At 44.3% G+C, this 15,823-nt stretch overlaps 1 protein-coding gene across 5 annotated transcripts in view; it reads left to right on the top strand.

Moving 5' to 3' along the window:
- Window positions 1–12,275: 12,275 nt before the first annotated feature.
- The window catches only part of MAP3K7 (mitogen-activated protein kinase kinase kinase 7), a 35,129-nt gene continuing 31,581 nt past the window's right edge, over window positions 12,276–15,823 (top strand). For 2 of the 5 annotated variants that reach the window (XM_033143441.1, XM_033143439.1), the window contains exons 1-2: window positions 12,276–13,024; window positions 14,975–15,085. In XM_033143441.1, the coding sequence (XP_032999332.1) occupies window positions 12,935–13,024; window positions 14,975–15,085 (201 nt within the window). In that variant the 5' untranslated portion in view covers window positions 12,276–12,934. The remainder of the gene's footprint in view (window positions 13,025–14,974; window positions 15,086–15,823) is intronic. The other 3 variants (XM_033143440.1, XM_033143443.1, XM_033143442.1) reach the window with 3 other exon arrangements.

Here is a 15,823-nt window from a genome sequence, read left to right as displayed (position 1 = left end):
GGACCATAGTTGCTTGTGTTTAATGCTTACAGACTTCAAGCTGCACTTACTAGTACTGCTTAACAATGCAACTTGTTTCCCTCTCCGATTGCATGGAGCCCAGACAGCCCCATGGTTTTCCATGGATCTGAGGGCAATGAAACAATCGCTGAGACGGCTAGAGCGCCGGTGGCGGATAACTCATTCTGAAGCTGACTGGACACGGGTTAGAGCTCAATGTCGAGCCTACAAAGTGATGGTAGCGACGGCGAAGAAGACTTTCTTCACCACCTCTATTGCATCTGCAGAAAACAGCAGCAGGAGCCTTTTTCAGGTGGTTCGCAATCTAGTGGAACCACCTGCTCTATCGGGGCCCAGTATGGGCCACATGATCTCCTGCAATGATTTTGCAGATAAAGTTTTTTGCAGATAAAGTTGCTCAGATTTGGGAAGAGGTAGACTCCACCATGGGAGCAGGGCCAGGGCGGGAGAGTGCTAGAGTCCTGTCTAGTGAAGTTGCGTGGGATCCTTGATCCTTGCCCATCCTGCCTTATAAAAGCTAGCAGGGAAGGGCTGGGCGATGGGCTTTGTGGGGTGGTGAATGCTTCTCTCTGTGAGGGGGCCTTCCCAGACCCACTGAAAGAGGCGGTTATTAAACCATCTTTAGATGCGGCCAATATGGCCAACTATTGCCCAGTCTCAAATCTTCCATTCTTGGGCAAGGTGATTGAGTGAGTTGTTACTGAACAACTCCAGGCATGCCTGGAAGAAGCGGACCATTTGGATCAGTTCCAGTCAGGATTCAGGCCTCATCATGGGACTGAGACTGCCTTGGTTGCACTGGTCGATGATCTCTGGCTGGCTAGGGACAGAGGTGAGAGCTGTTTTCTAGTTCTGCTGGATCTCTCAGCGGCTTTTGACACCATCAACCATAACATCCTTCTGGACTGTCTAGAGGGGTTGGGAGCTGGGGGCACAGTTATACAGTGGTTCTGCTCCTTCCTCCTGGGCCATGTTCAGAAAGTGGTAGGGGATGAGTGTTCAGACCCCTGGGCTCTCACTTGTGGGGTGCCTCAGGGTTCTGTCCTCTACCCCATGCTTTTCAACATCTACATGCAGCTGCTGGGAGAGATCACCAGGGGGTTTGGGCTGGGTGTTCATCAGTATGCGGATGATACCCAGCTCTACCTCTCTTTTAAATCAGAACCAGTGAAGGTCCTGTGTGAGTGTCTGGAGGCGGTTGGAGGATGGATGACGGCTAACAGATTGAGGTTGAATGGTGACAAGACAGAATTACTGTTTTGGGGGGACAGGAGGCGGGCAGGTTTGGAGGACTCCCTGGTTCTGAATGGGGTAACTGTGCCACTGAAGAACCAGGTGCGCAGCCTGGGAGTCATTCTGGACTCACAGCTGTCTATGGAGGCACAGGTTAATTCTGTGTCCAGGGCAGCTGTCTACCAGCTCCATCTGGTATGCAGGCTGAGACACTACCTGCCCGCAGACTGTCTCACCAGAGTGGTGCATGCTCTAGTTATCTCTCGCTTGGATTACTAGACCATGTGAAAAATGAACATAATATTTTAGCTGCAGTTCATTCATCTTCAGCTTTGTATTCTTATTATAAAAAAGCACACGTGGATGTTCCGCTATTGCACCAATAACCTAGGTTTAAGGTGCCAGTTAGCTCCTAGCTTTCATATCTCAGTTTCTAACACTGCTGTTATAGTTATTTCTTGTTTTTCTACCCCACTCTATGACAAAGGACGTCAAGGCTCCATATATTGCTTCCCCATTCCATTTTATAAACACAACAACCTGTGATGTAGTTTAGGCTGAAAGTGAATGGGCCAAGATCACCCAATGAGCCTCATGGCTAAGCAAGGACTGCAACTGAGTCTCCACAGTTTTACTCACTATATCCACTAAACCACCCTGAATCTCTGGGGATAGGATCATCCTGGCCATCAACTAAGATCATCTTTGGAGGCTCTTGGCCAATTGCTCACCCTAAGTGAGGTGCAGCAGGTGACAACCAGGCATACAGCCTTATTGGTGGTGGGACTCCATCTGTGAAATTTTATTTCCTGGGAGGATTGCCTGACACCTACATGGTTACCACTTTAGCAACAGACATGTTCATTTTCCAGGCCTTTCCTGATTTGAATCAATTTAATGCTGAGTTATCAAATTTGGATTTGTTTTATCCTGAATTATCAGCTGCTTTATTTCTATGCAAGGATGTTGTTTTCGCTTTGAACTTTATTGTATTATTTCAATCGGATATTGTAAGCTGCCCTGAAAAAAAAATTCAGGAATATAAAATAAAGACAAAATGTACACAATAAATAATGTTGAGACAGTAGGCATGGCACTCTTGGAAAGTACCCTGCACAAGTTTCACTATATCATATGGGAGCCACAGCAAATGTGCAAGTGATTGTGCCATTTTCTTTTTAAAAAAAGAAAAATGGGTTACTCAATGATAAACGAGTGCTGAATTAAGATAGCAAGGATTGCTACCAAGACAGCGGATGTATAGCATTAAAGGTACAAAAGTTAAGGTTCCCAGAGCAACACTAATTTTGCCGTATGGAACAGCATGTCTAACAGATGTTTCACTTTGGATTACTCTCTCTGGTTGTGATAATAAACACGTTTATTAGCAGATCCCAGTAGTCTCAGTGGAATGTGTTCATGAGTAATTGTGTTTAGGACGGCAGCTTCAGTTAGAACATACACATGCTGGTTCAGAGAGGAGAGAGAGGGGTAGAGAGGACTTGCATGGTACAATGTAGAAATATCAGACAAGAGTTTTGAGTTATCAAAGTGCCGAAATACTGGCTCATCCCCTCTGCAAGGAAAACCAAGGGGAACCTGTGGCTCTCCAGATTTTGTTGGACTCTAGCATGGGCAATGTCCAGGGATGATGGGAATTGCAGTCTAACAACATCTGGAGGGCTACAGGGATTGGGACATTAGCGGAGCACAACTGGTTCGACCACACTGACTGCCGAGCCAAGAAGTTGTGCAGGAGGTGCCACAACAATGACAAACAACAGAAGGCAAGAGGTGGGGGGATGTTGAATTTCGGCAGCACGCAGGGCGCTGCTGAAATTTTAAAGCCCCAAGTACACCAATGGGGACACAAACAGATACTGTGCTAAAACTGTTTTTGCCAGTTTTCTATTTGAGACAGTTCTACTGATCCAGATAGATGGACAGATAGATCAACTTCCACACTCTTAGGATTCTTCCAGACTGTCACTATTTTTGGATGGGCTTCAATCATAAACTGGCACTAGGATAGTTGACCAGGAAGTATAGTGCCACAAATTCTATTTCCCCCAAAGGCTGGAATTTTTGTGATGGGAAAAGTGGTGAGCTGAAGTGTGGAATAACACTTGCTTTGATACAAAATAAACAAGCAGGTCAGGATGAATGCTCAATAAACAGGTCACCTAGAAGTAGCTCTTGACAATGGGAAGGCTAGTCTAGAATCCTTCTTCACTATGAAAGACTATTTTTTTTTGTATCTACAGGGAGTTTTAATATTGGGGTGGACACACATTCTGCTGTAGTATAGTTCAAAAAACAGTTTTAACATGTGATCTGTTGGTTTTAGAAGGGGGTGAAGAATCAAGTGTGGGGGGGAGACAAATCTCAAGGCCTTTGAACCCAGCCCTTTGATTACCCAAGAGTGACTATGTTGAAAAGTAACCCCTGCTTTGGAGGAGTCCATGTGAACTGGAGGAGAAGTTGTCCAAAGCAGTTTTATCAAATAGTCATCAATTTACCTTAAAACACATGGAAACCAGTTCTATTTGTGTAAATGTCTTTTTGTTGTTGCTGTTACAGGACTTCCAGTCATTTATTATCCTCTCTACTGTGTGTGAGGAGTCCATGTCCCCATTTTGTCTCTGTCCTCATTTTGTCACAGCCCTGACAAGTAATCTGTGGGAGGATCTGTGACATATATCAAACTCTGACAATGACGTTGTCCTTGCTAGCCGAGCATGCATTTAACAAATTATTATTAGTGTAATTGTTTATTCATAACTGAGTGCTTCACATAGATAGGCAAGATCCACAGTCTCCAAAGATTTTGTATCTAAATAACTCAAGAGATAAATAAATATAAGATGAGACACAAAGGGCTGCTGCAGCAGAGGGAAATTGAAAGGATTACGACCGATGAAATGCAAAGGGGGGGGGAATTGTTTAGACAGACAGGTTTAATTAAGGACAATGAAGAAGGTGACTGGTAGGCAATATCCTGATTCAGGTGGCACAAAAACAGAGCAGTTAAGAATTAGTCACTACTTAGAGCATACTCTGATGGAAGTCCAAGGTCCAAGCATGGATCTTGTTCCACTGAAGAGCTAGGGAGTCAGAAGCTACCCAGGTTTGAGAGCTAATGGATAGATTTTGCTCCATCACTCTGTGTCAAGAACTGAAGGCTTTTAAGCCAGAGCCTTCATAGCACTGCTGCTGGCCATCAGTGTGAACTACAGAATTTGTCTACTCATGAGGAGTGACTTCCTCACAAATACCCTTTTACTCATGCAGTCACTTTTCTGCTTCTGGTGGCTGCTTAGTCTTCACCTCTAGGTCAGAGCAGGGCCTATCTGCATCTTGAGGGGGAGCATTGGTTGCCATCTTCCCTGGGGGTCCCAGATCCACTTGATATGCCTCAACATAGTCCCTCAACATGGGCTGTTCCTTTGTGACATTTGGCTTGGAGTGTTCCACGTCATCTGAGTAAGAGGATTCCTTGAGCAGGAACAAACCTGAAAAGAGGACTACTCCCAGCAGGAACATGCCAAGCATGAGGAATAGTGAAAAAGAAGGTTCAGAACAAAACACAGAAAATAGGAATAGCAGAAGCAGAAACAGGAATACACTTGAAAGACCCTTAAAAGAAAGGTAATAAAGGGTTGATGCAAGGTGATGGGGAAAGGAGGAGACAGAAAGTTAAGCCCGTGGTCTAAAATGAGGCTGCAAATGTTAGTCTGCTTAATTGACCACTTCATCAATAGTTCACTAATTGGTGCAGCCCAATTTTAATAGATGAAGGTACATATTCATTGATTGGATGAATAAAATAGCCCCAGCAACCCAGAAAAACAGCAGACCTGAAAGTTTTAGAGGCCAATGAAAAGTTAAAAAATAATTTCTTAAGAGCTTTAAGGAAAATACATTTTTAAAACATTTGCATCCACATAGTGTATATTGAACTAATTATGATAAAACAAACATTGGAAAGGCAAGAAAATGTTACACTTCTCCAAGAGGCATATAGGTGACATTTCTTGTAGTTTGAATTTTATGTTTTCTCATACACATCAATATTTTCATTTAGGTTCCTAGAGAGGAACAGAAATATTTGCTTGCATATTGTTACAGTTACTCTAAATAATTATTCATCTAAAACAACTTCCTTATCCTGAAATGACCTACGCTAGGGTTGCCATAGCTCAGGAACACAAGCAGCTATTATTCCATTTCTGCATCCCTTAAAGTAAAGGCGAAAGTCACCTTTTGCTACTCATAAGTAGGGATGGGGGAGAAATTCAAGTCTGTTTGCATTTACAGGCGAACTTGACAAATTTGCACTTACTGAAAAACAGCCATCCTTTCAAAGTCACACTTCTCCATATTTTGCAGCATTCTCCAGACAAGTAATGTCCACAAAAATGCATAGTTCATTAAAACATGTTTATTGGTAAAATCAAATTCCATGAAGAAGGAGGAGATGACAATGAAGAATTTCCTTGCATTGGCTCTGAGGCTAGTGTAAAGCATAGTCATGGTTTCAGTGAATACAGGATAAAATGTAGGTGTCCTTCTTTCCTATGACACACCCATCCCGTCCAGGAATCCACTCTATTTTAGCCATTTTGTTGGTGCATTTTCACCAGCACAGCACTGGACTAGCAGAGTTTTCTACACAGGCATGTCCAAACTGTTCTGCTGAGATACTTGTCACAGTGGCAATGCATCTTGTGTTCTGCCAGCACAGTGTGGCTTCCACCATTTCACATAGCCAGAGGTAATGAACATGGTGCCTTCCAGATGTTGTTAGGCAAGAACTCCCATTGTCTATGGCCACTGACCATGCTTTCCGAGGCTGATGGGAGTTGGCTTCCAACAACACCCAGATGGCACCATGTTGCATAGCCCCCCCCCCCCACCAGCTTAAGAGTAAAAAAAATTCACCCTAAATGGATCTATTTACCGGCAACTTCTCATTTGCACAGGGGTTGCATTCCGGGTCATTATCCATGTCAGCGGTTGCACATAAACCCGTTCCACCCCCGCCACACACCCATTTCACCCCTTCTGGAGCTGAAAGCACGCACATTGGTGGTTGCATGTCAATTGGATGCATGCTAAATGGTTGCCACTTGTACTTAGGTACTCATGTTCATCATATTTGCTACAGTTGTTATGAAGTATAAGAAAAGAAATTATCACAACAAACGCTCTTAAAATAATGGGGGGGGCAGGCTTTCCAACTAAACCTTGAATATACTCCAAAATCAGTCTTTATACCCAGATAAATCTTCCTCACAAATTCATATGCCACTAAAATAACCAATGATACCTGTGATCTTGGGTGGAGCCATACACTGCACCAGTTATGATTCAGGATGTTACCAGAACAGGCATGAGAGTTCAGCTGGACCGTTTGCCACCTAGCAGTTTTAGCATTTCAGCCCAAGTTTCCAACAAAAGTTTCTCACATTTAAATAATAATAATATTCTACTCATTTGGCTGAAGATACCTCTCAAGTTTTTAAAACAAAAAGGATATAATGTTGCAAATGAGTTACCTTGTAATAAAATGTATAAATACTTTTTACAATGTAAAAACAAAAGTACTGACAAGACTGAACACTTTTTTTAAAAAAAAACTTGGCAACTTGGTGATTAATTTTTTTAACTCTTTTATTCTTGAAATTTCTGGGTGGTTTCAGAAATGAATTAATTTAGTAACATAAAGGAGAAGATTTCATGGAACAGTAGTGCCACAGTACCACCTTGTGGGAAGAAATATATTTGATACTGAATAGGAAGTAAGTTTTAGAAAAGGCAAAGTAGCAGGTATTTCATTTTCTGTGTGCTTTATTTTAATTATATGCTGGTTTTATGGTGTTGAAGTATCTGGAAAGTGTTCAATCAAATTAAAATTTAAAAGAGAAAGACAATGAATATTATGAATGCATCTTTGGGTAAACACACGGTGCAATAATATTGCTGTCAATATTATTACCAACAGTTTTATCCATTTTTTGTTAAACTTGGACAAGTTTGTTCTTGGTATGAGCTTTCGTGTGCATGCACACTTCTTCAGATACAGATGTATCTGAAGAAGTGTGCATGCACACGAAAGCTCATACCAAGAACAAACTCAGTTGGTCTCTAAGGTGCTACTGGAAAGAATTTCCTATTTTGTTTCGACTATGGCAGACCAACACAGCTACCCACCTGTAATTGGACAAGTTTGTTACTTACAAACCTGTATGATTTGCTACGTGATTTCAGAAAATCTGAATATGTTTTTGTAGTACCTAAGGCTGTAAGCCCAACTCCACTTACAGTAAATCTCAATTCAGTAGAGAAGGTATGATTAAGACTGCATAGCATTCAATAAAGAAGAATACTTCTGAGAAGACAAGGTTGTGATTGCTCTATAATGTAGAGTGCAATCCTTAACTGAAGATCCACCAACAGCAGGAAACAACTATGCTGACAGAACTCCAGATATGCAAACAACCAAGACACAAATAATCCTTAGCAACAAGCATTGTAACCAAAAGATATGGTGTGTGTGCAAAAATAAAATAAAAAAATCTGAATTCTGCTACAATAAAATAGTTGAAATATGTACAAACATTCCAGTAGCAAATTGGCAACCAGTGCAACTCTTTCAACCAAAGAGTAAAAGATTCCTGCATTGCAGGGGGTTGAACTAGCTGACCCAACTCCACAATTCTATGGTTCTATGTTGCCAATAGCCTGTTCCTGTGTACAGTCTGGCTTCTGAATTCTGCACTGCTTGTGGCTTCTGACCAGATGCAAAGACACTCCACATAGAGTGTGTCACAGTTATAAAGTCTTGAGGTTACCAGTGCATGGACCACTATCATCAGGTTATACCAGCTCAATGGTCATAGCTGGAGTACCAGCTAAAACTGCTAAAAGCACTCCTAGCCAAGGAGGCCTCTTGAGATCCCAAATTCCACACGGTTCAGAAGCATCACAGTTTCAAGTCAGTCTTCCCCTGGCAACCCATGGGACCAATCTCCATCCAGCATCCCAGGAGGCCTACCCCTCCTCCACCGTCTTGTCCTGTATCACTGAGACCTGGATGGGTGAGCAGGGAAGAGTTGGTCTCATCCAGTTGTGCCTATCTAGATATTTGGTGCAGCATCAGGGTAGATTTGAGGGTCAGGGAGGGGAAGTTACTGTGGTCTACTACATAATTTCTCTTCCCCCCCCCCTTTCAGGTTCTCTCTCTCCAGGTTCTCTGCCCAGTTGCAGAGATCTAGTGTCCATATTCCTGGCATTGGGCAATTGGGACAGATTAGGGATTCCACTGATTTACTGCCTGCCTCACTGCCCAGCAGTTTCTCTGCCTGAGCTGATAGACCTGATCTCAGAGGTGGTGTTTAGGCAGAGGCGTAGCTAGGGGGGCGTAGCCAGGGTTTCTGTCCTGGATGAAGCCTCCAGAGGGGCACCATTGAGGCTCCCAGCATGTCTGGGCTTCAGCTGGAGAAAAAGATGACAAAGTTAAGGCAGCCACTAGCTCCTTCCTTTCCCTAAGAAGCTGAAAAAGGCTCATTTACAACATGATGCAGGGAGAGGGAGAGTTGGAAAATCTGGAGAGGCTGCATGGCTCTCCCCAGTGAAGCAGAAGATAGGATCCCCTGTGGGTTTGCTACTGCATTGAGATTGTAATGAAAGGGCACTTTCTACTTTAGACTCGCAAAAAGCATTTTTCACCTTACATGGAGGCTAAAACTGCTACAAAATTATCATTTCCTAAAGTGAGTAATCAAACAAAAAGAAAATTGAAAGTAATCTTGTTGAAGCTTACTCAGGAGTAAATTTACACATCAAAAGTCATTGAAAGGGTTCACTCAGAACCAAGAAGGGGGTGGGTAGCAAAAAGCCTCAAAGAGGAAAAGGGGGAAAGGAAGCCAGAGGGCCTTGGCTGATCTTGTAGAAATGCTGTCTTTTAATGATCCTGTAACCAAATAAATCCAATTCAAAACCTGACCTCAGATAAACAATTGATGCACATGGAAGTTCTACTTTTGACAAACAATTTGCTTTTACTGGAGGGGATTGCTCATTTCCCCTTTGGTCATAGAGTCATAATACTTCTTAGGATTCCTTTGTATTCAAATGATATATTGACTACTTTTTCTGCTCTTTACAGATAAATGTGTTGAGGTGTGTGTGTGTGTGTTTGCATGCATGTATGTGTATGTACGCAAACATGTAGCCGGGGGGTGAGGTGCCAAACTGGGTCTTTGACCCAATTGACAGAAAGCCTAGTTTCGGTCCTGGTTTGGGGGGGACTTCAACATCCATGCTGAGGTGACTGGCTCTGGAGTAGCTCAGGACTTCATCGCTGCCATGACAACCATGGGGCTGCCCCAACATGTCATTGGCCCAATGCATGTGACAGGCCACACTCTGGACCTTATTTTCTTAACTGGGCAGAAAGAGGGTGATAATCAGTCCCTTTTCATGGTCAGATGCTCAGTGAGGTATGCCCGTTTGTGCCCATTTACTTTTTCCAATGTAAGTGCAGTACTTTTATTGATTCCTATAAGGAAATGCTGAATATTCCTCTTGAGGGTAATGTTGCAGTGAATTATGGAAAAGCTGCCCACCACCCTTCGAATCCGTCACTACCCACCACCACCACAAAGGAAGGAAAATAATCTTTCCCTTCCCCCTGTTTTAAAGGCAGATGCAGGGTTGCAGGGGAAGGTGCAACGTGCTTTGGACAGCCCCACCACACACACAATCACAAAACAGGAGCCGGAATCAGGAGAGAAAATGAAATGAGGCATTTGTTTCATACCTCAGCTGACAGGTTCAGTGATATCGTAAAGGCCCTGGTCAATATGGAGACGATTCAGGCAGTTGACAACACCACTCTCAAGTGCTGTCTTCCCCTTCACCAAGCTTGAAAGGTCAGTGAAGTGGGTTACAAGACAGATAGAATATAAGTGGAGAAAGATTTTAAATATAATCAAACACAAAGATACAGTACACTCAAAATTATTGAGCCCACTCTGTGACACCAGTAAAGGCAATGTAGAGGAATTATTTCTCTGCATCCATGGCATCCTCAGTTTGCCACCCAATGGATGTGCAGTCTTTTATATTTGGAATGTGATTGCAGGACCCACAACAGCCAGCTCTGACTTATTTACTAGACATTTTGAAGATAAAATTGCTTATGTTTGTGGAGCCTTTCTTTCTTTCTTTCTTTCTCTCTCTCTCTCTCTCTCTCTCTCTCTCTCTCTCTCTTAGACAGGCATTAATTATTGTTTTGGCTCAATTGGCAGTCTCTACTAATTAAGGAAGCCACTCCATAAGAAACCCTCCTTGGACCAAGAAGGTCTGAATGATTATAGGCTAATTACAAATCTCCCCTTCTTTGGCAAGGCTCTTGACCAATTCCAGAAATTCTCAGATGAGAAATTTTCTAGATCCATGTTCATTGGGATTTTGGCCCTGCTTTGGCTATGCTGATTAAGGATCCATGCTAGGAGAAAGAAGGTGTGTGTACCTGCTGATACTCCTTGGTAGCTTTCTGTACCATCAACTATGATCTTTTTTTTTTAGTGACTATCGGTAGCTGGTTTGAGAATTGGAAGCACTGCTTTGTGGTGATTCTGTTCATTTCTGGATGGCTGACTCCAGAAGGCACTGTTTAACATGTACATAAAACTGTTGAGTTGGGTTATCCAAAGTGTTGGAGTATTTTGGCATTTGTATGCTGGTGACACACTATTTCTCTTTTACAGCTTAGCTAGGTGTGGTGATAGATGTGTAGAACCAGTGCCTAGACTTGATAATGTACTACATGAGATTTTTTTTAAGAAACTGAAACTTAATCCAGATAAAACAGCAACACAGCTAGTAGAGTTCTTCAGTTCACTCTGGTGGTGTGGATCAAGTCACATTTGCTCTAAAGCAGGCATGTCCAACAGGTAGATCGTGATCTACTGGTAGATCCCTGGATGTCTGTGGTAGATCACTGGTAGATCATTGGCTCCCCCCAAAGAAGCTGAACAACTGTGGCTCCCCTTAAAAAAGCTCAACATTTTACCTCCCCCCTGAAAAAACTCAACAACTTTGACCTGAACCCCGCTAAATGGGGCTTCCTCCTTCCGAAAAAAAGCTGAACCCCCCCTCCAAAATCGGGTAGATCACTGCCAGTTTTTAAAACTGTGAGTAGATCGCAGTCTCTTGGGAGTTGGCCACCCCTGCTCTAAAGGATCAAGGTGATTCCTGAAAGCACTGGAGTTGTGAGTTTTACAGTGCGACAGGTAGGCACCACTGTCATATCTAATTAGAGTTTCTAGTGTAGGCTTTTGTGTCACAGCAGGTGAGGGAAGATTTTGGTGCTGGATCAGTTGATTATTATGATGCAGTGTGTAAGCACTGAGTGAGCGATAAGAAGGTGGATTCTTGGGTAGTTAGCTGCCTGGGAAAATTATGAGAATCGGGTCAGTGAAGAAGATCTCACTATTCTCCCTCCCCCTGGAATATAATCTGCAACTCTCTGCTTTAGACCCAGGCCAGGGCAATCCTTCTGGCGAAACACTACTACCTAAGGCTAAACATACAAACGGGGAAGGGAGATGATGCAAAAAGTTGCTGAGTCTCTCCCTGTTTGGCAACGCTCTTACCTAGCGCGTTGGTGCATTGGTAGTGGGAAAGCATCCCGTCTAAAATCTCTGCCTGTCCTGCTGCTGCTCAGAGGTGTACAAGAGAGCAGTACTTCTCCTAAGGGAAACATGCGCTTCCATGTTTCGCTTTCGTACTCCCCGCTCTCTCTCGGAGTCGCACCAAGGCCACTGAAAGCCGAGGAGGTCCACCCCTTGTGAGCCTCACACCTCCCGGAGGGAGAAAAGCCCTTGCCCGTGCGCGGCTTCGGGGAAAGCGATGGGAAATGACGGCCGCGCGTTCCTCCGGCGGCCTCTGGGAGGCGGCAAAGCAAGCAGGAAGGCAGAGCAGCTCCGGAAAGAGGGAGGCGGCGAACGAGCGAAAGGAAAGAGGAGGAGCAGCTAGTGCTGCTGCCGTCGCCGCCGCTTCTCCTGCCAGGCCGTGGCCCTGGCCGGGCCTCCTCAGTAGCCGGAAAGGGAGAGGCGGCGCGCCGTGTGGGGAAAGTCCCTTCCGCGAAGCGGCTCCAATGTCGGACGAGGCGGGTGCTGGGCTCTGAGCGGCGGCTGCGGCGGCTCCTCGTCCTCTTCATTCAACCTCCTCCTCCTCTGCGGGGGGGGGGGGGGGGCAGCCGCCGCCGCGACTCCCAGGCTCCGACAGAGGAGAGGCCGCGGCCTGCAAGAGCGGAGCAAGGAGGGAAGCCGGGGGTGGTGGTGGAGGCGGAGGTTGCGTGCGAGTGGGGGCGCAGGATGCCGAGCCGGGCCCCCTCGGCCTGGGCTTCCCGGTGGCCCCAATAAAGCCCCGGCGGAACAGCCTCGTATGAGGCCTCTCCCCGGCCCAGGAGGCGCCTCCGTCGGGCCCTCCGTCCCCCGCTGAGTGCTGAGGTGGGCTGGGGGTCCCGGGGAAACAGCCCCGCGAGAGGAGCCCTTCTGCGCCCCGGTCCCCTCCTCGCCTGGGCGGCCTGCGGTCTCCTCCTTTCCCTCCAGACGCGCAGCCCCACACACCCCATATACACTCACACTCACCCGCTGGAAGTGGAGGGATGTCTTCTGCCAACTCCGCGGACATGATTGAAACCCCCCCGGTGCTCAACTTCGAAGAAATTGACTACAAAGAGATCGAGGTGGAAGAGGTGAGTCCCCACAGGTGGAGAGGGCGCCGGGAGGGACACTTGGTAACTCAACTCGGCAGTAAGCCCCACATAACTCCAAATACATTCCCCCCCCCTTCCTCCTTGGAGTTATATGGATGCATATATAGGATGGCAGGCTCAGTTGCACGAAGTCAACATTGCCCCCATGCACACACTTGAGGCTGTAATCCTGTGCCTAAGAATTACTTGAGAGTAATCCCCATTGAGTACAGTGCACACGTAGGATCGCAAATTTACCGGTATATGAGGGGTCTGGGCTCAAGGCTTTTCTGAAACTGCACATTCTCTCTTTTGTCCCCCCAGCACACTAGTTGTTTACAGGCTAATTGTACACATGACCTATTGGTGAGATAATGACAATATATGTCGGTCAGGGTTGTGTGTAGTATTTAAAGGGATGCCCTTAGACCAGTAGCCTGGGGTTCAAATCTCTGCATGACTGTGAAACTCAGTGAATGATCTTGAGCTGATCCCCATCTCTGAGCATAACTCACAAGCGTGTTGTGAGGATGGAATGGGGAGCGACCTTGAATTCCTTAGAAGGTTTGAAAATATAATAATGCTAATATGCCAGTGGTACTTTATCAAGCATGAAAGCTGAGCTATGGCTTGAGTAACTAGTTCTGAGGCAATCATCTCCAGCCCCAACACACACACTTGTTCAGGGAACCTCAACACACATAATTCTAAAATAAAATATAAGACTGAGGGACTTTTAGTGAGTGGTTCCCTACACTGGATGGACGGGAGGTTGCTTGCTCTTGGTGGGGTTACATGCCCTCTGAAGGACCATGTACACAGCTTGTGGGTATTTCTGGGTCCTTTGCTGTTGCTTGAGGCTCAGATGCCCTCAGTGGCACAAGGTACCTTCCATAAGCTTCAACTTGTGGCCCAGCTGCACCCCTATCTGGACTGGGATAGCCTAAATTCTGTAGTCTATGCTCTGGTAACTTCTATATTAGATTACTGCAATGCTTTATATGTGGGACTGCCTCTGAATTTAACATATAAAACAGCCAGTATAAAATAATTATCACTAAACACAGCATTAAAGCAGTAAATCAACATATCGCCAGTGAAACCATGTAAAAGCCACTTGGAACAGATTGGTCTTCAAAGCCTTTTTAGATCAACAAAACTTAAAGAACAACTAAACATCCCATCAGTGGTGGGATCACTTTAAAGCTGTGTAGCTACTGAATATAGGTTTGGGGTCTTAAGTTGGAAGAGTCATCATAAAGTCAAGATCCTTTTTGCAAGTTTAGTTGCAAGTAGTTCCTGTTGATTTTTTTGGGACTAACCTTTTCCATCTGGGCTATCGCATCTCCTGGATGAATTACAAACTTCCATGTGCATTCAGCTTCATAAACACTAGGTAGCCAGAAGTGACATATTTTCTCAGCTCAGGGAGATCTTGCATTCAAATAAAAAATTGGTGTGTCGATGGGAAGTGTGTAAGGAAGCATAAGATCCCCAAAGTTCATTTCTTAAAAATAAAAAAAATCTGCACACTCCTGGAGACTAAGGATAATCAGTTAATACCTGGATAGAAAGGTTTTTTGGATAGAAAGAAGTTAGGGCGTATACAGAGATGGAAATTGTTTTGGACTGATCTGCACAGCAGGATCTCAAAAGCTGAACATGACCCACCATCCAGGTATGGTGGTTTGCAGGAGCTTGTTTAAACCTCTTAGTTTTGTTGCCTGCCTGAGACTGCAAAAACAGGAAGTTGCCAAGCATCTGGCAGACTGCGATTAATGTATTTTGGGTTTGAGGTATCTTGGCAAGCGATGAGTTGTGCAGGTCTTTTGCACAACTTAAATGTTTTACCATGTCATTCTATAGTAGTAAGAAGGAAAATAATATGAACTATGCAGATGGTTTGTTTGAAATATGTAACTGAAAGTTTCCAATTGCCTTTTTATATAGGTTGTTGGAAGAGGAGCCTTTGGAGTAGTTTGCAAAGCAAAATGGAGAGCAAAAGATGTGGCCATTAAACAAATAGAAAGTGAATCAGAACGAAAAGCCTTCATAGTAGAGGTATATTTTTTCTTTTAAAATTCTTTTAACATAATCTGATTAACAGGTAGCCTATGGTTTTCAGAACAATTTTATTTAGGCTGTGTTGGAGGAGAAATCAACCAACCCCCAAAATAAGACTTTGTGAGAACTGTACTGTTTCAGTCAGTAAAACAGCAACTCTAATTGTACTTTACAATATTGTGAATTTGTATGGGTGCTCATAATTTTATTGCTGGGCCATAAAATGTTCCTTTAAGATTTTTTGTGAGTTGTATTTTGAAACTTTCTACACCCCTGTGGGTGTATTCAGGGCCATAGCTGTCAACCTTCCCTTTTTTTGCAGTGGGAAACGGCGCTGGAATAAGGGAATTTCCCGTAAAAAAAGGGAAAGTTGACAGCTATGTTCAGGACTCTGTTGGGATGAGGGAAAGTTGACTCCAAGAACCCTCTGAATTGTAGTCCCACCACCTGTATTTGGGAATATTGCAAACTCAATTAGCTGATTAAAGACTGAATCCTTCCTTGTCTGTAGGGATATTCTGTCAACTACATTTGCTTAGAATAAAACAACTCTGCAAACTACTAAAGCTGAATTATTGGTGTCCTGCTTCTCCAGTCACGCTGGCCCATTTAAAATATTACTTTCCCTCTATGTTTTCCCTACAAACAGTGGTGAGGGAAATGGGACTGTGCATTCCTACTCTGCCTGCTGGTAACTCTTGTCACACTAGATGTGGGTGCCACATTTTAGTAGGG

Source organism: Lacerta agilis, chromosome 3 (assembly GCF_009819535.1).
Source record: "Lacerta agilis isolate rLacAgi1 chromosome 3, rLacAgi1.pri, whole genome shotgun sequence".
In the NCBI taxonomy this organism is placed as follows: Eukaryota; Metazoa; Chordata; class Lepidosauria; order Squamata; family Lacertidae; genus Lacerta; species Lacerta agilis.
This window is presented reverse-complemented; position numbering and strand designations above follow the sequence as displayed.